Source organism: Aplidium turbinatum, chromosome 2, assembly GCF_918807975.1.
Source record: "Aplidium turbinatum chromosome 2, kaAplTurb1.1, whole genome shotgun sequence".
Lineage (NCBI taxonomy): Eukaryota > Metazoa > Chordata > Ascidiacea > Aplousobranchia > Polyclinidae > Aplidium > Aplidium turbinatum.
This window is the reverse complement of record NC_137473.1, coordinates 8,378,676-8,401,288: the sequence shown is the minus strand read 5'-3', so window position 1 is coordinate 8,401,288 and position 22,613 is coordinate 8,378,676. Positions and strand designations below refer to the sequence as shown.

Here is a 22,613-nt window from a genome sequence, read left to right as displayed (position 1 = left end):
CTCTCTTAGGTGTTGAAATCGAACCTGAAACACACAAACCTGGAATAATTTTGACAAGAAACGGTTCAAGTCAGCATCACAACTACAAGCCAGGAACCGAAGCAGAAGAAGATAAAGCTGAAAACTGATCCGTTAATGAGCAAAATTGTTGGAAAGTCAATCTAATCAAAAAATAAAAAGCCTAAAATGTAGGTATTAAGCTTATGTTCAGTAAACACTTCGAAAACTAAACTGTTTTCATAGCACTAAAGATCAAGACAGTATAGTCATCGAAACGTTTTCTGAACATGAATTGGAATCTACATTTTGGGCTCTTTGTCTTTTATTTCATCCGTTTATGGTTGAGCGATTTTTAAATCATTTTGTTTGCACGTTTAAACAATGCAATTCTGTACACAATCTTAACTGCTCGAATAACATCAACATTGAGTTGTCTTTGGTTGAAGAAAACCACCTCTTTACCAAAATTGCCTTACATAAACACGTCAGCCAATTATGACATCACAATATCCAAAACCCAACGCCTTGATCACAAAGTAATGACAACGGTACAAGATATTTTGGCTACACAATGTTAGGTTCATGACCTATATTAGAATACCAAGGGTAGAGAATACCTCTCAATCAAATGACATCAGGACACACATGATTTTACATTAGACGTGCGGACTGAAACTGAAATTAGCAAATTATCAAGTTCTTTTATAAAATGAGTTAAACTGGACGAGGAGAGAATTAACTCTTTCTTATTTTGACCCAAGGGTAATTAAACGTGCTTGTTACATAACTTTTCCAATAACAAATTTTTGAATGTTTTAATGAGAAGCAAATGTACTTCCATAAGTCTACGAATCCAAAGTGTTATAAAGAACGATGAGGCAATCAAAAAGGGTCAAAGTGTTGTCTGAAACCAATTTGTGTAACTCGATACAAATCATATACTTTGTTATTTGTTAAAATCATCTATTTGAAAAAAATCATCATCGAATCAGTCAAATATGATGCTCAAAGCAGCGAACACGATGTCTATTGATCACTTGGCATGGGAATGTGTAAGAAAGTGGTAGAATTACTGGCAGTATTTCGTTCCTCTTCTTTGCAATGGTCCACTAAGAAAATCTCAGCCAAATTACGAAGACGAACGTTGGAGGTCGCAGCAAACTGTCGCATGCATTCTATCACCGATGACGTCACAATGCGATGACGCGACTCGGGCACTATCAGTTGCATCAAACAGGTGATCGCAGAAAGCACGGTCTCTTCTGTAGAGCTGGACAGGCATCTTATTATGAGGTCAATAGCTCTTTCGTTACTGAGGATTTCTTGTCGGTTTGTAAGGTCAGCTGCCAAATTGCATAAACCGCCGATGCCAAACTCAACAATGTTTCCATTGATATTTTCATCGGTTTCAATGCAGTCAACGAACATATCAGTCACGTGAAGGTCTCGGAGATATTCGTAATTAATCGGATCGTAAGCGAAATTGGCGAGGTTGGCAAGGACCTGCTCTTTCGCGTCCTTGTTGTCGCTGTCCTGGAATTCAGACACGAGGGCCTGTAAATATTCTGGCCGTTTCAAGTCTTTGGAAGTTGTCCTCGCGTTCAATCTTTTGCGAGATGAAAACATGATTGGTTGAAAATGTTTGCAAGAAAGAATTAATTTCAAATCGTTCGGTGGAGTCTGGCAGCTACTTTGTCTTATGACTTGGTGACGTGTTCAAACTGTAAATGCATCTCCCGACCATGGCAACACTGTAACAACATTATATCACGTCATAAATATGATAATGATCACAACACATCTTTATAAACGCAATTGACACTGCAAAAGTAACTACTGTAATAAGTTTTCCTTTGCCGCACAAACGACGGCGCTGCTTTATGACAAAACTGCCTCAATTGCAGCTTTGAATAAAAACGTTGGAGAAACAATTAAGTTAAAAAAACAACTGTAAAAAAATCCATTATCTCAACAATGATCGTCGTGAATTGTGATTGTTTTCAGTTGCTGTCTGAAGCGCTATAACTTCTCAATCGTTTAAGAAATAAACTTTATTTAAAGAGATGAACAAAAGTTATGCATTAGCTTGTTGTGCAAAGTACACACACTACTTCGGCTAAGCAATCGTCATTTATTACCTCATTAAAGCAACAAGACCAGCTGGCATAAACTTTCCAGTGGAATAAAACCTAAAACCCATCAATCCTCCCAGCGACAGAGCGATCCCTGCAGTACAAATGTGTATGAAACACAGAAGTTTGATATTTCATTTTCTCTGACAGGCTATATAGGTGTGTAGCTTAACACGCTCATTTAATTGGTTGCTAAATTGTTACCACGATTGAAAAGTTAAACTCACCCAAAGACAACCAGTGGTCTCGAGAATCAACACTTGAACGGTAAGCTCCCAATCCAGCCAGTCCACCGAACAGTAAGCCAGCTCCGAGAGATACTGTGCTACCTATGTTTGAGCATTGAAAAAGATATTTTACATAGATATTGAAGTCTCACGTGCAGTCATCACTATGCATAGTGAACTGTACTTTCGTTTGCGATATCATAACTTTTTCTGCCGTTACAATAACTGCACCAATTATGTTTTAATTGAAACTATGTACAAAAGCACCAAATACAGCGGACGGTAACGTAAGACTATGTACAAAAGTAATTAAGACTATGTACAAGACTATGTAATTACTACTCAAGGGCTCGCCTGCTCTGTGAACAACCTATAAGCATCGAGAATTGGCCTCTACAAAACAACTTTCTACATACCTGCTTTCATGTAACCAGAGATACCACCAGCAGCAATCGTGGCAGCATAGGCAACGGCAATCCAATCAACTCCCATTACTCATAAACTAACTTACAAACAACCTGCATACATAAATACCAAACGTTGTATAAAATTCTGCATTAAAATATTCACAATTCGCACCGATAATTATGCATTCCCAACAGGTATATCCGGTATACAGTATTTACATATTCAATACGGTATATCACAACAGCGTTTCACTTATAACAAGCAAAACTGCATTCAACCCTGTAAGGTTGGTATGAAGGATATAATAATAAACACTCCAGAAAAAACAATAAAAAAAAATTTAGTGAAAAAGAAATGAAATACACATTCAGATATGACAAACTGGAACTAAAACCCAGAACACATCCACGGTGATGGGCAAAGAAGACTTGAAAGAACATTTAGATACTACAGTAGTTTAGGTTTGAATCATATAAATATCTTTGAAATAATAATAATTCTACTGGAAGTATTTTTAAACATGCCATAGCTTTTTAAACGTTCCCAAGAAATATAGACAGATGGTTCTAATCTTTCGATGCAACGTAAATGAGTTATTCACACGTTTGACAATGGCTAGATGTATAGACAAAAACGTTTACATTTTATAATAGTTGTCATGTTGCATGACTTCGTTTGCTTTACCATTGAATATTGACAAGTGTATGCGGTTCACAAACAGCCCTGATACCGTACACAATGAATTGAATAGCTTCAAAATAAACGTGGTATACTGACAATCCTTAATCTTTCTTCCATGACCAGTATTTCGATTGCAAAATATCAGGATTATCAAGCATCGTAAAATGTCATGAAGGCCTGGAATGGCAAAAACATGAGATTTCAAGGGAAGCACAATTGGAATCATTTTCAACAATTTACTTATTTTCTGAAGCGTCTTGACCGTTGCTAAACGATGAATGCTAATCAACAGATAAATACTGTGCTAACGCAGTAGGCACACATGTATTCGAAGTCAGCTAGCTACTGCAGATGTTTAAGAATGCAATAAACATCGAGTGATTTTTACAAGCAGTCACTTCTAGAGTAGAGACTTAGCGAACATCATAAAAAGACAGGCGCTCATTGCTTTGAACATGGAGTGATTCAAGTTTTGTTGGAAACAAAACAAAATCCTTTGCAAACTCAATAGGAAACGAAATCAAGATGAAAACATTTTGTTTCGAAACAAGTTTTGTCTCATTTTAAAATATTAGTTACAGCTGTTGACAGCATTGCAAATTATAGTCTTTGGATTGTAATTTCTAGTGTAAAATATTGAAAAGTCCCTTTTCTTGAACTTCAAAGCTCTCTGGGAATGAGGAGTTTTTGTGTGCTTTGCTTTTGTTCCAAGCGCATGGCAACACTGCTTGGATTTTGAAACAAAACCGAAAATGTATATTGTGTTGTAACATTTTTTGTATCAAACATGCCAATGTTGCTTGCAAACGCGCATTAAATTAACACAAAAACACGCGAGTTTAGTCACAAAATCACTGTGATACTGCACCATATTACATTGGGAACAAATAAAAAGTCATAATGTAAACATGAAGTTAAAATGAGTTGAATACACGAAAGAAAAAAGGCGAGAAGCAAAAGAAAATAACACAATTCATGCCTGCCATGAAGCTTGAAAACTACCCAAGTACATGGCAGCCAAAAAGCTGAAAAAAATAACTTCTCACTAAAGCCAAAACACAGCTTTTAACCAAGAAATTCACTGAAACGATATTACATAGAAGATAAATTGAGTAGCCTACGCCCTGTAAAATATCTTCTTTCAAAAATTGGAAACGAAAATCTAATGAATAAGTTCGGCTATATTGCATTTGCTTTGTATGCAATGCAAATCAAACGAATGCATGAATGCAACAAGCTACATTAAACAAACGATAAACAAGTTGACTAGAAGAATAGATAGATTAACCAGAAGTAAAGTAGCCTACGCAGTTAAGCACGGCATGGTGACATCATAAATGATCGTTTTGGAGCCACATCATTTCTGTCAATGTGATAATTACAAATAACTTTCCGATTTAATAAACGGGGAATCACTGTTGCTAAACCTGTTGACACAACAGACTAATACAGTACGGTAGTAACATGAGACGCATACTGGCGGTGGGCAAAGTCATGAAAATAAACAAACATTCGATGCACCTCTAAGACATAGGGACAGGGGTAATGCTTTAATTTCTTGGTTGCGTGCTGTTGTCGCCGTCTGGTGTGCAGTACACCTAACTCAAGAAGCTATAATCAATTAACAGCACAAGAATGAGCATTGAGCAATTGAACGTTACATATTCATCATACACAAAAGTGTTATTTCACACCACAGACAAATCAACGTATTGACTAAAATACTACAAAACATTGCAAAGACTTATGTTGGAAGGCAACTACACTTAAGATAGTGAAGTTCAACCTCTGCCAAGAGTGAACCTTCCATGAACACATTGGAGTAGAATCATCCACTTCGAAGTAGGCAACCATGAACTTACATGGTTAGGTAGTTCATAGATCATACAGCAAGCGATTGGGCTTCAGAATTACTCAGAAACTACAGTATATATATCTAGGTCAAGGTAACTATACTGTGAGTAGCTGACAACTGTCCATCAAAGTAAGTTTTTGCACGATTATAATACAAGAGAGACGTTGTGGTATAAAAGATAAATTGGACTCGATTGTACAATCTTACAGGTGGCCGAACCATAACATCACTTGTCAAAATCAAATAAATTACAATATTTGCTTTCACCATACGGTCATAGAACAGTGAATAAAAATGTTTAAATTAAAAAGTGAGTAGTAGTACCGCACCCTCACAAGTAATAATACACAAACCATAACACAACGTTTATCTTGCATTAAAAAAATGATACAATTCACCAACTAAATCGGTTATTTTTTGGTTTCAGCAGTGTCAAGATTGAAAGGAACAACTCAGCTTCGCCAAGGTTCCTCACCTGTACGGTGTACTTCACCATGTCAGCAGATTTTGTCACAGAATTGTTTGTTGTTGAAGAATTAACTCCTAAATAGTCTGCAACTTTTTCGCTGTAAACGTCTTTTTTATCCTCTGAAGCTAAAGGTTCGGAGTGCAATGTCAAGTTGACCGTTTCCTTGTCGCTACCGTCTTCCAAAAGCAACTCAATGTCTTTAACTAAAAGTGATGTTTCCAGGACATCATCTTCCAAACGCATGATAAAAAGACTTTCTGATGATAAGAGCAACGCTGCCGGAAAGCTGACTCCGTTTGTACAAAGCACCATGCATTCAAGAGAAGCTAACAGTGACAGGGCAGCACTTTTTTCATAAATAACTTTCTGCGAGTATTTGGTGATTGAATTTTTGTAATTGGATATCGGGTGAGAGGCGGAAGAATATCTGACAGACTTGTGTTCTTCTAAGCCAACTTTTCGTAATATTGACTCTCCAGTTTTGGAGACAAGCCCAGCTGCACCACCAATAGGCTTAGTCACAACGCCGACGAGGGCCTTTGTGACTCCTGTTACATAACCTTGTGGAGCTTTTGATGAGGTTTGTTCACCTTTTTCACTATCTTGAAAGTTCGCGTCCAAGAGGAATTGTGACGCCTGAATGCTCTGATGTTTGCTGTATGCACTGTAGTCTAAGTTTCGTGAAATGCCAGATGCAATATTAGTAACTGACCTTAACGTACCTGTGGAAAGATGTCTCAGAAGAGATGAAAAGCCTCTTGTAAACCCACCAATAAACGCAGTCGGGCCGTGCATTAAGCCTTGGTATGGCATCACTACAAAATCACTCATCCCTTGAACAAAACTTCGAATGGTGCTCGCTGGATTGCCTAGAATGTCTAAAGATCCAATGACCCAACCAGCACCATAGACAGCCTCCGCAAAGTAATGTCTTGTCAGTTCTTGAACTATTTCGTGGAAAGTGGTGTCAACATCTCTGCAAGCAAACTTTGAGAATGAAACTGAGCCTCGATCAACAGATAGAGAAACTTTCATCGCAGCTCGAAGACTGACCAATAACGTAACAGGATGGATTATGAATGCTTGACACCGTAACGGATTAGTTAAAACGTTCATTTCATCAAGCACTGTGCTTGGAATGTTGTTAGTCTGCTCAGGTTTTCCTGTATCCATCTGGGAAGACTCCAAGTACAATTGCAGCAATCTAGACAGGGATTGAGCAAAAGAACTTTCACTTTGCAATTCCAAAGGCTCCAAAAACACTTCGATTTTTTCTAATGAAAACTTCTCAGAAAAGACCAATGAAGATGCAAAAGCCTTCAAGTCTGATGTTGCTGATGCCAAGAAAACAGGAAAATCTGAACTGGGAAAAAGTTGATTGTCGAGTTGAAATTTTGAAAAAAGTAATTTCATGACCCATTTTCCAACTAACTCACTGTTGGTGAGATGTACTTCAATTTCATCAAGACATGCTTGCATTATGTTAACACTGTACAACGGGTTGCTTATATCATCAAATAGGACCAACTTGACTTCATTCAAAGTCATTTTTCCAGCAAAACATCTCCTTTTTTCCAGCGCAGCAGTCTCAGCAAAAAGATCTTCGTTTTGTTTGCTGAAAAAATGAACACCAATGCAGCCATTCTCAAAGCGAGCTTTGATAAGCATCAACTTTGCTTCTGGTAACAAAAGCTCATCTGTATCTTGCGTAACTGTAACTAGAAAATCTGTCCAAGTGGCACAACCAGTTTCTCGAATCTGCATTTTTATCGACCGATATCTTCTCATGCATCTTGGAAACATCTCAGCATCCATAAAACTTTCAAAGTGGGCAGATGTTGAAGGAGAAACCAAAATCTGAAGAGAGTCAAGCATCTTATCAGTCACTTCTTGTAAGTGAATTGTTGAGGCAGTGTGATTGTAGAAAATGTACTTTTTCTTTTTTATGTCATTCAGAATTAAGTATGATTGACCATGGTTGCTGTGTTTGGTCAGTACCAACTGATCACAAAGCATTGTGTCTAATGGCGAATGAAACTCGACCAGCCTTCTATCAAAGACATCTTTGACAGACACCATTGCCACAAGTGATGAGGCATGTAAGCAAATGCTTCTATCATTAAATAAAGTCTGCAAAGACATTTCATAAGGGTCAAGATCAACACACAAAAAAGAAGAAGTCGTTTCTTCAATGGACGACTGAACACTGGCATCTTTTGCCTCATTGTCACCAACCTCGTTCGTTGTTTGTTCACTGTCATCAGGCATAATTTCAGGTACCAAATTCCAGTCCAAAAGAGGAACAGGACTGTCCTTTGTAATCCTAATAACATCACTCTTATTTTGCAAATGCTGTACCTGTTGACTTACACAAGGCAAAACTTGGATGTCTGGGCAATAAGAAGATAGATTAACAAACCACCAAGTTGGGGAGATTGTGACAACTCTAATGCCATGCCGAATGCATGAGTACAAACAAAGCTCCGTTAAATTTTCCTTTTTTCTCAGAATAATATTTCTAGTTCCATTGAAAGGAACGTGGTTCTGTTTCAGTTTCTCAGCTCTAGATGGATGGTTTAGTTCTGAGCTTAAGGACAGTGTCATCCATTCGCTGCAGCTACTGTTTGTCGATCGAATACGAAACATACCAGCAAAATGATGAGGTGTCGCTATTTGCCCAGGTTGGATGATACTGACACCATTATCTGGTGAGATAATACAAAGCACAATGTTCGTTTGGTTGTTAAACAAACACCAAGGGACGACTTCAACCAGCAGAGACGAAGAATGCAGAGACAATTTGGCTTGAATATTCCCATCTCCTGATGACCATTCTTTACCATGTCCATTGGTATATTCAGGATCATTGTAAGGGTAATGTTGACAAAGATTTAATGGCTCATGATCCAAATTTGCACTTTCAGGTAAGGTGTCACACAAGGAAAAATGAATAGGTACAGTAGCATCAAAAGGTGATTCATTTTCGTTAAGTTGCACAGTGAGATGATGAGTCTCAAATGGAGACAACGATGGGACAAGGATTTGACCACCACAACCTTGTAACTTTCGAACTTGCGACTTCTGCTGGCAACGGGTTTCAACATGCAGCAAAACAGGGTTTGGCAAAAACGATCGAATGATAAACAAGGGAAGTACAGCAATGATATCAACAAGGTCTTTTTGATAGTGACACACTTGAGCATTGAGAACTTCATTGCCTTGGGTAGGAATCTGCACAAGTTTGACATGTTTAGGAAATTCAACAAAGTCTGAAGTAAATATGCTAACAGAAGCATCGAAATCTCCACTGACAGTTTTAAAAGCGATTGTTGAAATCTCAGAAATTGAAAATAGCAAATCTTCTTTGGGATCAGTGGTTACTGCACAATGCGAAGAAATCATCTTACCATGCACCATCAGTCTAGCTTGAAGGCTTTCTGAAAGTCGGTTTACGATGCGAGTGCGACCATGAAACGACACAGTGATGGTCCTACTGTTCATAGATTCAATCATAACAATGATAGAATGCATTTGGTCAATGGTACAGCAGAATGTTCGTGGAGATACCACGCAGAATGGCGCAGACCAAATCCAGTCAGGTAAACCTTCACCTGAAATGCGCAACTTCGGTTCAGATTTAGTTGTTCTCCAACTGTAACTAAATTTCTCCCCACTGGCAAGAGTGACGCATTCATCCGTCATAGCCTGCCCCAGCAAGATAGTAGCACAAGTGTGATTGGCTAAAACAATTGGAGGGGAAAAATTCTGTTTGATTTGGGGTTTTGTCCAGGCAGAAGCAAGGTACTGCAATGACTGAATGGATCGTTGACTAACATGGAGTTCGGAAACGTTTTTAAAATTGCAAGACAAAGTGATGCCTTCGCCTGTTTTCAACAAATTTGTATTGAGGGACACTGGAAGCAAAACTGGAAGCCAAGATAGATTATGAAACTCTATCACGTTGGCTGAAATATCAAAATTAGCCTCAAGCATTGCATGAGACATGAGCTTATCCCAAGAACGAAAAGATGTCTTAAAATTGTGAATGTCAACCTGTAAGTTTTCCATTATTCCCTTGTCTTGAGGCGTGACTGCAGTCACTCGTAGCTTTTCAAGTGTCAGTGTCACAGAGGCAATTGGAAGATACTGCACATCAAAAACAGCGTCGACAACCATACTTGCAGCTAATGATAGTGGTGAAACATGACATGTTTCTGTATTATGAACATTCACTCTCCATTTAGCGGCAGCTACAACATCCTGAACTGCAGTGTTGTCATCATATAAGGAAAACTCCACATGTTTGGTCTCCGACAACAGAAATTCTTGCCTTGTTTCATAAATTTCTTGTGTTTCATTGAAACTTTCAAGGGTGCAAAGTATCTCTGAATGATCACCCAGAATTTCATTGAACGGGATGGGAGTAATGGAGACATGTTTTATGCAGTGCAGCCTCTCATAACACCAAGTCATGGAGCTAACAGGAAGCTTTGATGAAAAGATAATTTGCCCAGGAAGAGGTTCACGATCGTCTGCAGTGATGTACATGTAAGATCCTGTACGAATGTCATCAAATTTGTTAACACTTTGTGTGACAGACATAGAAAAAGCAGACTCTTGATGTGTGTTTGCGATTGGTAATAAATCTAGCATCCAGACATGAGCAGCGTATAAAACATCGGCAAGTCCTTTTAATAATTCTTTGCTGATTACACAATCACAAACAGAGAGGTTTGCAGTGACATAGAACACAGGAGGATGGGGTTTGTACGATTGGATTTTTACTTTGGCAGAAAAAGTGACTGGTTGTAAAACAGACATGAAATCTTTTTTGAATGGCTGCAATCGAACAGAAACGTCTCGAGCAGTAAAATCGCAAAATAAACTTGAGCTTGTTTCTTGCATATTAGCTGCAACTCTTGCAACTGCCACTCGAAGGCAGTGATTGCCATCACAAACTTGCACAACCAACTGACAGGTCTCAAACTGAAATGAAGAAAATGTTTGAGAAAAGAAATCAAAGTCATGTTTTACTGGCACAGCAGAAAGGTTTGCCTCTGGCGTCACATTTAAGACTGACTGAAAGTCTTTCGAAATTTCTTGAACAGCCAAAACCACATTATGTTGCATGGACAATTTGAATGGACGACCAAACAGGACTTTAAAGGCTGCCTTTTTGGAGAGAAAGTGAAAAGCTGTTATTGTACACAGAGATGGTGGGACTCCAGTTCTTTTATTGCATTCACCAGACAGAGTCTCAAGAAAATTGACAGAAAAATTGCCATGCTCATGAATGGATGAAGCAGTTTTTCTGTTCAGGGATGAAACTTTTACAGCTGCATTGTGGAATTGTAGCTCAATCTTTTGCTGATGCTTAGAAACATGGAAGACGAATGAAGGTTCATGGACTTCAAAACTGCATAAAGGAACGACTTTATCATCTTTGTTGAAACGGTAAAACAAAATCTTAATTCTTTTAGCAATTAGGAGATGATCTCCTAAAAGTCTAGCATTAGCTGAAAATACAGTTTTATCACTTGGATGAGAGCTTTCACAAACACTTAACCCACTGTCAGCAGGTTTTGTTGGTGGCATGTTTGTTGCAGTTGGAAAGAAAGTGTGCTCTTTTGCTTGCACCCTTTGCTGTTGGCAAGACCAGGTGGCACTAACGCCTTGCACAACTGACAGCTGCATAGTTGTGACATGGAGGATTATGTCAGTCATCACATTCACTTCCACTGAAGGTGCACATACCATTATGAGGCGTTTGGAGCTGTTAGTGTGCCACATTGAAGGGGCAAAGATGGTCTGAATATCAAATTGCTCAATGACCGGATGAAAGACCGGATCTGAAATTTTCAAACTGTCTCCACTGATATTCCATTGCAAAGCAGGGTTTTCACAATGCATTGTTTTTTTCAAACATGATGCAATGTCCTTTGACTTAGTTGTGCCAATGCTAATGTCTTGCAACACAACTTCGAATTGTTTGTCTTCGAGTGAACTACCTGCACAATGTAATAATCCAGCTGAATTTGCTCTACGATAAATGCTAGAAGCAAGAACTAGACGTGACAACAGATTTTGTGGTCGAGGATTTACATCAATGTTCCCCAAACAAAACATCAACAAGTCATCAGACTGCTGACAAGACTCTGAGCTGGTGGATGGCAAGAACACTCTTATACCGCTGACTGTAACGTACAAAACAGGTAAGTCAATAGAACGTGGCAGACTGGAGTCTTGGTTATTGAAATTAGAACAAAGATGCATCAATGGAGAGAAAGTTAAAAGTAAGTTGCCAACGACATCAGGATCAACCAGCAAGTCAAATGCTTGGATAGAACAGATCAATTCAGAAATGTTTCCTTTTACAGGAGACAAAGACTCACTTGCAGCACTCATAGCAGAAGAGTCACCAGCTCCAGTGCTTTCCATTTCCTGATCTTGTGCTTGGCGACGATAATCTGATGCTAGAGCTTGGGTAAAAATTACGTCAAAAAATTTGCCAGGTTTTGCGGGTGGCTCCGACACCAAAGGTGGAGGCTTATGCTTTGGAGTGTCAAATTTCTGTATGAAGGATGGTAGAACAGAGAACATTGGAGAAAGCATAAAAGATATCAGACCACCTTTTAACCACTGGTCATCTACTTTTAACCAGTGGGTCACATTACAAGTGGAAAAAGAGGTCATCAACTTCAAATATACAGCCTGGAGATCAAGAGATAAGCTGACATCATCAATACACAGCATTGTCTTACTTTTTGAATCTGAATAAACAGCAAGAGAAAATCTTGGAAGTGTGCATTGAAGCCAAAGAGTAAAACGTAGTTTGTTAACAACAGGTCTCGGTGCTTGTAAAACACTTGTAGCCGAATTAGACTTTTGATCATTGCCATAAGCTTGACTTGTCTCATTTGTGATGTTCTTTGATTCACTGCTGATGTCTAACTGCTTGAACGATGCTTTCTTTCTATCTAGAACGGCATGGTAGGTGGGTGGTACAACAGACGTAGCACAATTATTAGCAATGGAGAAAAGGGTATTTTGAATTGAGTTACAAAGAATAACAAGTAACTCGACTTGCTCTCTTGAAACTTTCAATTCAATGGGGTCAAGATCAAGATGAAGCACTACACTTGTTTTAAGCTCTTTGGTTTGCCTCAGTACAAGTGTACATGTGGCAGCACATGGCTTTGTAAGAAAGTTTGCAACGCAATTTTCTCCCGCAACAGAATGAACAGTGTAAACCGTTGCATGTTCACAGCAACAATTGAGTGTGCTAAACTCTGTGAACAAGTTTACTTGCACACCCTGTCTCAAAAGGGTAGGGGATATTTTAATAGGCTTGAAGCCAGACGTGAAGACCGTGACTTGAGGGAACGACGCACACAAAACTGAATTGTCGCTATTCTTGATACGCTCTTGCATAATTTGTACAGCAGGCGCAGAATGATAAGTCTTCATAGCAACGGGTGTGGTGTTTTGCAAAGCAAAGAGCTGGATACCTTTGTTTCGCACTTGAACAGCAAGTCTTGAACTCCACACTTTAAGTATGTTATCATCATCTGACGAAGAGGTGGTTGCTTCAGAACTCTGAAATGAATGAAAAAACGGCAGCAATTGATTCAGAGCAACTGAGGGCATATCTAAAAGCACGTCAAAAAGAAATGGATCAATATTTACAAAGACAGGGCCAATGTTGACCAAAGCACAACCATTATCATGAGAATCGCACGGAATTTGAAGATAGACACTCAACCACCGGTTTTCTTCATTCCAATCGAGATTTTGGTTTGATGCATTTCCCAAATCCACGTAATCACTTTCTTCACTGCAAATCCCAGTGAAATGTTCAGGTAAATACATTGGTTTGCATTTATGATTACATTGAATTAATGGAATGACTTGATCCACAGAAGATAGCAAGTGCACATCACACAATTTTAAAGCACCACAAAGGAAAGTGCTTGCAAATGACGTATTGATTTCAGTAGTTATGCCATTAAAGGTACCACATAATCTACAAGAGTCCATACTCTTGTCAAGCACAGATTGCAGAAAGTGTACATCTAAGAGTACATCAACGCTTTTCTGTTTCTGCAAAAAGTGCAGCCATGAGTCTGCAGTATGTAATAACATTTCCACTTGAACTGGAGCCAAATCAACTGATATTGCTTGAATTAAGAGCTTTGTTTGACTTTTGAGCATGCTTGTTCTACTTTGCCAATATTTTGCACCCTGTAGTGAATGATTCTCCATAACAATACTTTTTACCTTCAGGAAAGGTTCCAATTTTTCAGGTAAAAGACAAACATCAGACGGAGAAGCGTTAGTGGTCCAGAGATAACATGCAATTAATGGAACCTCAACCGTGTATTGACTGTTACAAAATCGCATAAGACGAGGGAGCGGTGACAAATAGCAAGAAAGATAGGCTGCTAATTGTGTGGCATACATGGGTTGCTTGATTGTAAACGTAGCAAGAGGAACTTGCACAACAACAGTTGGAAGAAGAGAGTTGTACCTGTCATGATGAGGATGCATTTGGGGAGAACCTTTTTCATGAGCATCAATGCGATTGTATACTTTCTCCTTAAAATTTCCAACTTGTAAGCACAGAGCAGGTAAAGCAATACTGATATTTTTGAAAACAAAAGTTGAACTTCGAGTTGGAATGAATTGAACATCTTTGAGGACTTTTGGAGTATGAATGACTTGATCAGCTGCTAAAGGGTACGGTTTCAGTGTGTGATTGCTTGCCCAAGAAAGTAGTATTTCAGCACACATCAATGAGTAACTGTTTATTGCAATGTGACAAGCATCACCACCAATTGTAAACCTTTTCCACGATTTTTCGTGAAGATTGCTCCACTCGTCAACATCAGTCAGGTCAACGTGAGAAAGATAATCTCGAAACTCTGTTTCATCTCGATCTTCTTCTTTTCTTGCATCAGTAGCAATGTAAAGATATTGAGAAACAAACACAGAGCTTTCATTTTTTGAGCTACTAAGAAAAAATGAGTCATACGAAAGTGGATAATCAAATAAGGCATTGTTATTTTCTGGAGATCGAAAATCGAACAATGAGTCAGCAGCAAAACCACTCAAAGGCCCTCCAGCAGAGCCAAGTAGTATGATGTCATCACCAAAATCTGGAATAGATTTGCCAACAATTTCTGAAGGAACACCACTTTCAAACTTTACAGAACCATTGCATAAAGATGTGATGCAAGAAAAAAACTCCAGTCCTTTTGCTACCATTTCCAGTGAAAACCCTTCACCAATCATTTCGATTAAAGGCTTTGAGCGAGAATTTTGTAAGCTATGAAATTGTCTAGTTGCCTCAATGCGAGAAGGCTTAAACCTAATCAAAATGTTCTTGATGTACAAACCAAATGCAAAGACTGGGTCTTTTACTTCATTCTCATTAACATCATAGCTCAACACAGGAGGAACATATGACCAAGCCCAAGAAGCCCAGCCCGGCTTTCCTGCATGTTCTGAATCTTCCTCGACATGCGTGGCAGAATTTTCTTCTACTGTGACCTCAATTCTTTTGTAGTAAAGATGTAGACTGAGTTCAAGGAGATGAAGAAAGGAGGGAAGTTGCTTGTCACTGATGTTGAGCTCATATCTTTCTATCATGAGATTTATCTTTGTAGCTGACGGTTTTCTTGATGTGTGAGAGGGAAATGTAATATGCTGCCGAAAAGCAAAATGACTTCGAAACAACATTGGCTCATCAAATGATTCAACTAAGCCACTAGCTCCTCTTTTATCAAGACAAATTGTCATATCTTTAAGCTCAAATATCCGTCGCAAGACAGGACTTGTTTCAGTTATTTCAATAAATGCAGGTTTCCACCATTCATCCACTGGTTGATACGAGGCTGACTGCATATTGACAGATAAGACAATATCATCTTCAACATATTTCAAAATCAAGTTGTTCACTTTGATAATGATGTTATTTTTAATTTTGTTTATGATTGATTCCATGTATGATGACTGGGCAGGTGCATTTTCTTTTGACTCTGGAGGTTTTGGTTTCGCTTTGGTTTTTCGACAGCTCAATTTAATGACACATTCAACTCTGTTTAATGTTACAATTACGGATTCAGACTGTAATTTGCTCCATGGTACATGAATGCGAAGTTCTTGTGCTTGACATGAAACAAACGTGAAAGGAGCATCTCCAAGTTCATTATCTAAAGCATCTAGTTTGAACTGAAGATTATGCAAAACGGCATCACCTCCCCATAATGATAGTTGCAGGTCTTTTGCTTCTATATCTTTGATGTACTTTGAAAGGTAGCTGAGCAAAAATGGGGATAAGTAGGAATCCAGTCGAAGCATCTTTAATGTATCATCCAGAAACTGAAATACAATATGGCAAAAGTCAAATGGAAGCCCAAGGAAAACTTTCTGCCAAAGCTTTATACTGTGTATATATTTAAAAAAATAAAAGAAATTATCATTTTTCTTTGCCAACTCTTTCATAGCAAGCAAAAGCTGTATTAAATAGTCTCGCAACTCGCCACTTTTTACATCAAAGTAACAAGCTTACAGTTACGTCTCAGTCATATTCCATAGGATCTCAGTTCAACACAGCTAATTTGATAACATTTTTTCACTGCTCTTAGACGCTGTCATTTGTGCCACACTTTTAACTGTAGTAGGCTACTTTAGTTTGTCACAATAAGCATAGATATACTAAAATCATTTTATTTTATTCTATATTTTCTGAATAAAGATTGGCTGCTTTGCTTTTTTAATCGTGAGTAATAAGTTAAACTGTTTAAGTTTTTCAATTGTGCTGAAAATTGAAAATTTTCTGAGGGGATGCAATCACATTTGAAACTTGTAGCCTAGCATTCTTTGTTGCATAATTGTTCACTCAATCAAATGTTGTTTAAGTGTTGTTACCGGTATTTAATAGCATAGTTTGGAAAAATGACTGATAGATTTGGTCGAGTTGATTAGTTTTTTTTTTATTCCTGGCTGGAGTCGTTTCTGTTTTTAAATAACAAAGCATTAGAATTACCGTATAGCCTAAACAAACTAGATAATATATATAATAGGGTGGCTCTTAAAATTGAGTTTTTGAATTTTGCTTGGGACACCCTTTCAAGTGGTGAGGTTGTCAGAAAAAATAACTCTTGCAAATTTTTTTTAAATTTGAAGTTGATTTAGAGGTGGCCCTCCCCCCCTAAAGTTCTGTGCCCTCCCTCAAAATACCAAATCTGCATATCTCGAAAACCACTTCAGCTAGAAATACAGTTTTTGTGTTAAAAGATGCAGAAAACATGGTTTTCTATCTGCTTTCTGAACATTGAATGCATCTACCTTGAGTAGAAAAGCAGTTATTTAGAAAAAACGCATTTGACCAAATCTTGATTTTACAACCTTTTTTGTGACCACGAAACCGTCTACAAAATTTCGTTTTTTTGTCTTAATTTTTGCACCTTAGAGGGAACACTGGTAACGATATTCATTTCAAAATGTAATTCTGGTCAGTACTGGAAGAAGCGGTATTATCGACAATATTTTACATATTGCCTTGCGTATCGTGACAGGATGTCTGCGACCTACACCATCGGACAATTTCCCTGTCCTTGCAGGCAACCAACCAACTGAGTTTCGTCGCGAAGAAGCCATCCTGTCTCTTTCTCGCCGCACTACGAACCCCAACCACTTGCTCCACTCAAGTCTCTATGAGTCTATGAGCGAGCAATCGAGCATCCTCGGCAACTGAAATCGAGACAACCATTTGTATGTGACGCACAACTCCTGATGAAAACCGCTGAAGACCAATCCATCAGCGCGACTACCTGGGAGGACAACAAATGGAGCTCAGAGTGGAAGAAGAACTCCTCAAGACTCTAAAGTTGTATCTCCGACACCAGCCCCCATCCAACCGGAATGCATAATTTGCCAAGGAAGGCCTGGGTGCGGCTCAACCGCCTGCGTACTGGGCTAGCCTACAGGAGTCAGACTATTCCGCTCCAACATGCACAAATGGGGGATGGCTCCATCCGCAATCTGTGAGTGTGGCAAAGAGGAACAAACCACAGACCACACCATCTGTAACTGCGCCAAATGGGGTGCGTGGTTTGCTTGAACTGGATGACGAATCAATGGATAAATGGACGAATCAAAGGATTGCTGCTCGACACTTGCTCAAGCATCTAAACCGCATCGCCACTGCCCAAGAGTGGTAAAAGACAGAGCCCTTGACCCCTGGAGTAACAAAGAAGGTTTAAACGAAGAAGAATCGACAATATTGTTCTTGTTGGAATTTGGAAACAGTTTCCTGTGTTCAGTAACAACTTGCAAAAGAAACTGAAGTTGTGGCTCATCTTCAGTTAAGATTTTGTTAAAATCCTGGATTAGACTTAGAGCAACTCCTCTCTCTGCTCTGTCATTCACTACTGAAAGTCCCTTCGCCATGTGTAAAGCTTGAATAAATGCACCATCTTCAGTCCAATGAGCAAGATCCTTTGAAAGTATAATTATTGCTTCATCTTCACCCAACAGCTGAAGAAGCCATTTTGAATTAGAGGTGTAATACTGTTCTAGACCCTTATTGCTAAGAAACGCATCTACTTTGATGCTTGGTCTCCTTGGTGGACGTTCTCCTGTTTCATCTAACATGGTTGCCACCATTAGCTTTTTACTTTCCACAGACAATCAAGAGTCAAACAAGGCTAGTCCAACCATTTCTTCGGACAGATACCATGAATGCAAATCAAGCTTTTTGCATAAATCGCCTTCGCCATCCAACAAGTGCGATGCATAGCACCTGAAGCTGGAAAGCGGATTCCACGCTCAGGAGTTTCTCCAAGGAATATGATAAAAAACGGTTATTTTAGCTATGCATGAATGCATAAAAGTTAAAGAATACTTATTTCGTTTATTGCTTTACCAGTTTTACAGGTTAGTTTATGAACTTTGTTAATTGAATAGGTTGGGCCACAATACTTGTTTAGCACTGTTTTGTGCTAGAATACCGAAAACAGGTTTTTTCTAAATAACTGCTTTTCTACTCAAGATAGACGCAATCACTGTTCAGAAAGCAGATAGGAAATCATGCTTTCTGCATCTTTTGACACAAAAACCGTATCTCTAGCTCAAGCAGTTTTTGAGATATGCAGGTTTTGTATTTTGGAGGAGGGCGCAAAACTTTAGGGGGGGAGGGCCACCTCTAAATCAATTTGAAATTCAAAAATTTTTTACAGGTGTTATTTTTGCTTACAACCTCACCTTTTAAAAGGGTGTCCCACACAAAATTCAATTTTTTTTCATTTTTTGCCAAATAAGAGCCACCCTAATATATAATATATATACAACTTACAGCATAACTTTATTATCTTTTCCACATGATTAGTCTATGCAAAGGGACTTTCTTTCACTGGAAACAGTTTTTCAAAAAGTTACATTTAAGCAACATTGCTATATACTGTATCCTGCAACAAACAATATCTAAATATTCACCAATAAAAGTTAAACAGTGCTAAACTGCTAATGAGAGTTAAGATAATGTAATAGTTGTAATAGGGTAAGATACATAAAATAAAGTTTGGGATTGTGTTAAAAGCATATTTGGAGACAAGACAAAACAAGAGTTGGAGTTTTAAGATGGTTATCTGCAAACTTGACTCAATAAATCATTTTAACTGGTTTATAAATATAGGCCTGTAGCAGCACTATTTAAAGATGGGCCACCCATATAGTGTAACATAGGCGCCGACTTTTCAAAAAACCTTGGGGGGGCGAGAAAGGTGATGATGTCATAACCATAACGCTATTTTACTCAATTGAAATAGTCTTTGATTAAGCTTAGTGTCTATTGTTTATATTGACATTTAGGTCGCATTTAATTTAATTCTTACACATTGTGAACAAAACAATGCTGTTGAATCATAATTGATCTCACAGCGGGAAGACCTCGTTGAAAATAGCGTGTCTAATTTAGCTGGTTTACTTAATATTGCAGTGAATAGTTACGTGACTATTCCAGCAGCGTAAGTTATTCTACCATCTACTTTGAAATTTCCATATCGTATGAGAAAGCCATGCGATCAGCTGCTGTTTTGCGAGCAAGAGCAACGTAAGCTGTTTTTCGCTTTCGGCATTCGTTAAGTCCGTTTAAATGATCCAAATCTCTTTCGCGAAGTGTTTTATCTTTGAAACACCACTTGTAATAACCATTTTTATTGCCCCTCAACCATAAATTTATGGGGGGCGAGGTCCTCTGGCCCCCCGGGAGTCGGCGCGTATGTAGTGTAACAACATCTCAAGCACAGTAGTGGTGGAGATGAGCAGAGAACGGCGTCTATATTCTTCGTAATAGTTTATTGCGATAATACAAGCCAACTTAACACATCGAAACAAAAAAGAGAATGAGAATGGTCTGATAAAATTAAGCCAACAACAGGGTGCAAAACTGATTGCAATCAACCTTGAAACTGAAGCCTGAGTTTCTACAGTTGGCCATACTGCTCATCTTGACAACTTTTGAAACTACTTTTCTACACTTGATTGCATGTTTTTAATTTTTCAAACATTCCGTATACCACACTTACAATTGAAAACCAAATCATTCCATAACTTATTGAAACTCGCATACCAAGAGTTGAAATTTTTACAGTTACTGTACTAGTTTTCACCAGGGCTTTGGAGCAGGCACAAATGTTAAGTTGCTCCAGCTCCGTAGCTCTCTTTTATTATAAATTAGCTCCAGCTCCGGAGCTTATTGATACCACTGCTCCGGCTCCAGCCTCCCAAAAGTGCTTTCATTAAAATAATGACAACATATCAATTTAATTTCTAAAGCTTAAAATTGCCTGCAGTCAACTGTTGCTAAAAAATGGTACAACTTTGTGAAATTAAAGGTATATACGGTAGGCTACTTGTATCAAAATGTCATGCGGAACTGCGTTTCAAAACATATTATTCATTAATTCGACGTCTGAATAGGCAAATAATTTTTTTTTTTTTTTTGAAGAATTTTGTGAAGGGTTGCTGTTAGATTATGTGAATTCAGCCAATAGTAGTAGCATCTTATAAAATACATTGGAACTGGAGCTATGTTTCAAACAACTGGCTCCAGCTCCGTTGAAAATGCACGCTCCGAGGCACCAAAGCCCTGGTTTTCACACTCAAGATTAAGACGCTGCAGCTTAAGAACCAAATTTTAGATTACAAACATGGTCCTGTCTTATTGATTACACACAGCACACAACAAACCATCTGCCCCGATAGCTCAGTTGGTTAGTACGTGAATTTGTGAAGAAGCTTCAAGATCAAGTGGCGCTGGTTTGACTCTCGGGGTGTGAGCTTGAGCAACGCATTTTAAGGAGTGCTCTTCATTCAGCGGCACTTAATGGATGGAATAATTTCCCGGCAACAACACTTCAACAACAGAAATTTCACTCCGTCAATCTTGGTAACCGGCCTTGCGTCAAAAGCCTCTACAAGTATGCGAGATTACCAGGAATAACCTATCAAGGCTTTGTCAGTCCGAGGATAAAGATTCAAAACCAACCAACAACGCAGATAGATGCAAAATCATGTGAATGCAAGCACCACTCTGTCAAACTCCAGCCTGAGGTTTCGCAAGCTTGTAAGGGCACACAGGTTCCACAACCAATTATGAAAAGACGTATAGTCGTGAACATATGTAAGCTCCCCAGGTATCTCATTAGCCTACTGCTCAAACAGCTTGTGAATTGGATTACAACATAGCCTGCCATAGAACTTTTCATGCAGAGACTCTAGCTACATGATAAGGGAAATAGGTTTTTTTTGGCTGTTTTGAGGCTGACGCCTGACGTCCCCTTGTCAATCAAGCATGAAGCAAAGCTGCCAGATTCAAAATTCAGAAAACAGCCTAATTAACCGCAAAATTGCGACAAGTATTTTCCTGAACAATTAATTCAATTCCTTATGTAATGTGACTACAATAATCTTATGAAAAACTTTCAGAAAAGACAGAAATTAGGTAATATTAACACTTTAAAATACCATGAAATAGAGTCGTTTTTCCGTTCTAGTACCTTTGAACCTGCATTTACACTTGAGCAGAAATTGCTGTCTCCATTTGTTGTTATTCGCTTTAATGCACGAATCCATTGCTAACGCTCATCACTAGGAGATTGACAACTTACAACAGCATTCAATATTGTAAAATATTCTTCAAACTAAAATTTTTTTATTATTATCAACATTCTAATTTTTCATTTTTGACCAGAACTGCAATTAGCCCAATGTTCATGAAAAGACGAAGAATCAATTTGCGAACAAACACATTTTACAAGATTGATTGAATCTTTATCTTCGGACTGGAAAAGCTTCTTTGAGAGCTTAATCATGGCATATTTGTAGAGGCTTTGAACCGCTGATGCAAGCCCGATTATTAAGATTAACAAAGCAAAGTTTCCGATTATTGCCGGGGAATTATTCCATCCATTCGATGCTGCTAAATGGAGAGCAGTTCTTTACGTGTGCTGCTCAAGCGCACACCTCGAGAGTCGAACCAGCGCCGCTTGATCTTGAAACTTTTTTGATCACGAAGTCACACGTTAATCAAGTGAGTTATTGTGGCGGACATTTTACTTCAAGAGTAGGCTAGGCTACAAAAGTTTCTACTGGGGCCTGGGGGGCACCTTGTGCAATGCGCATGGAACAATTCAGACAACACTTCAGCAACAACCGCAAACTGCATTATGTTTATCTCTATGACTGGGCCTGCGTTAGTGATCCAAAGTTTCTATAAGTATGCGAAATTGCCAAGTTCCACCTCTCGAAGAAGCTTTCTCAGTCCCATGATATAAAGA

General features: G+C 38.5%; 2 protein-coding genes across 3 annotated transcripts; both read right to left on the bottom strand.

The window, feature by feature from the left end:
• Window positions 1-24: 24 nt before the first annotated feature.
• LOC145788254 (transmembrane protein 14C-like) lies at window positions 25-2,878 on the bottom strand. Of its 2 annotated transcripts, XM_082600033.1 has the most exons (4): window positions 2,776-2,878; window positions 2,360-2,461; window positions 2,139-2,226; window positions 1,557-1,751 (listed from the first exon to the last, which is right to left on the bottom strand). In XM_082600033.1, exons 1-4 carry the CDS (start codon window positions 2,849-2,851, stop codon window positions 1,688-1,690), a joined length of 330 nt encoding a protein of 109 aa, XP_082456159.1. In that variant the 5' UTR covers window positions 2,852-2,878; the 3' UTR covers window positions 1,557-1,687. The 2 variants fall into 2 exon arrangements, with proteins under 2 accessions (XP_082456158.1, XP_082456159.1); XM_082600032.1 differs by lacking the exons at window positions 2,360-2,461; window positions 2,776-2,878 and having other exon boundaries at window positions 25-1,751.
• Window positions 2,879-5,697: 2,819 nt separating this feature from the next.
• On the bottom strand, window positions 5,698-16,131 carry LOC145788296 (intermembrane lipid transfer protein VPS13B-like). Its single transcript, XM_082600077.1, has one exon. It carries the CDS (start codon window positions 16,129-16,131, stop codon window positions 5,698-5,700), a length of 10,434 nt encoding a protein of 3,477 aa, XP_082456203.1.
• Between the last annotated feature and the right edge of the window lie 6,482 nt (window positions 16,132-22,613).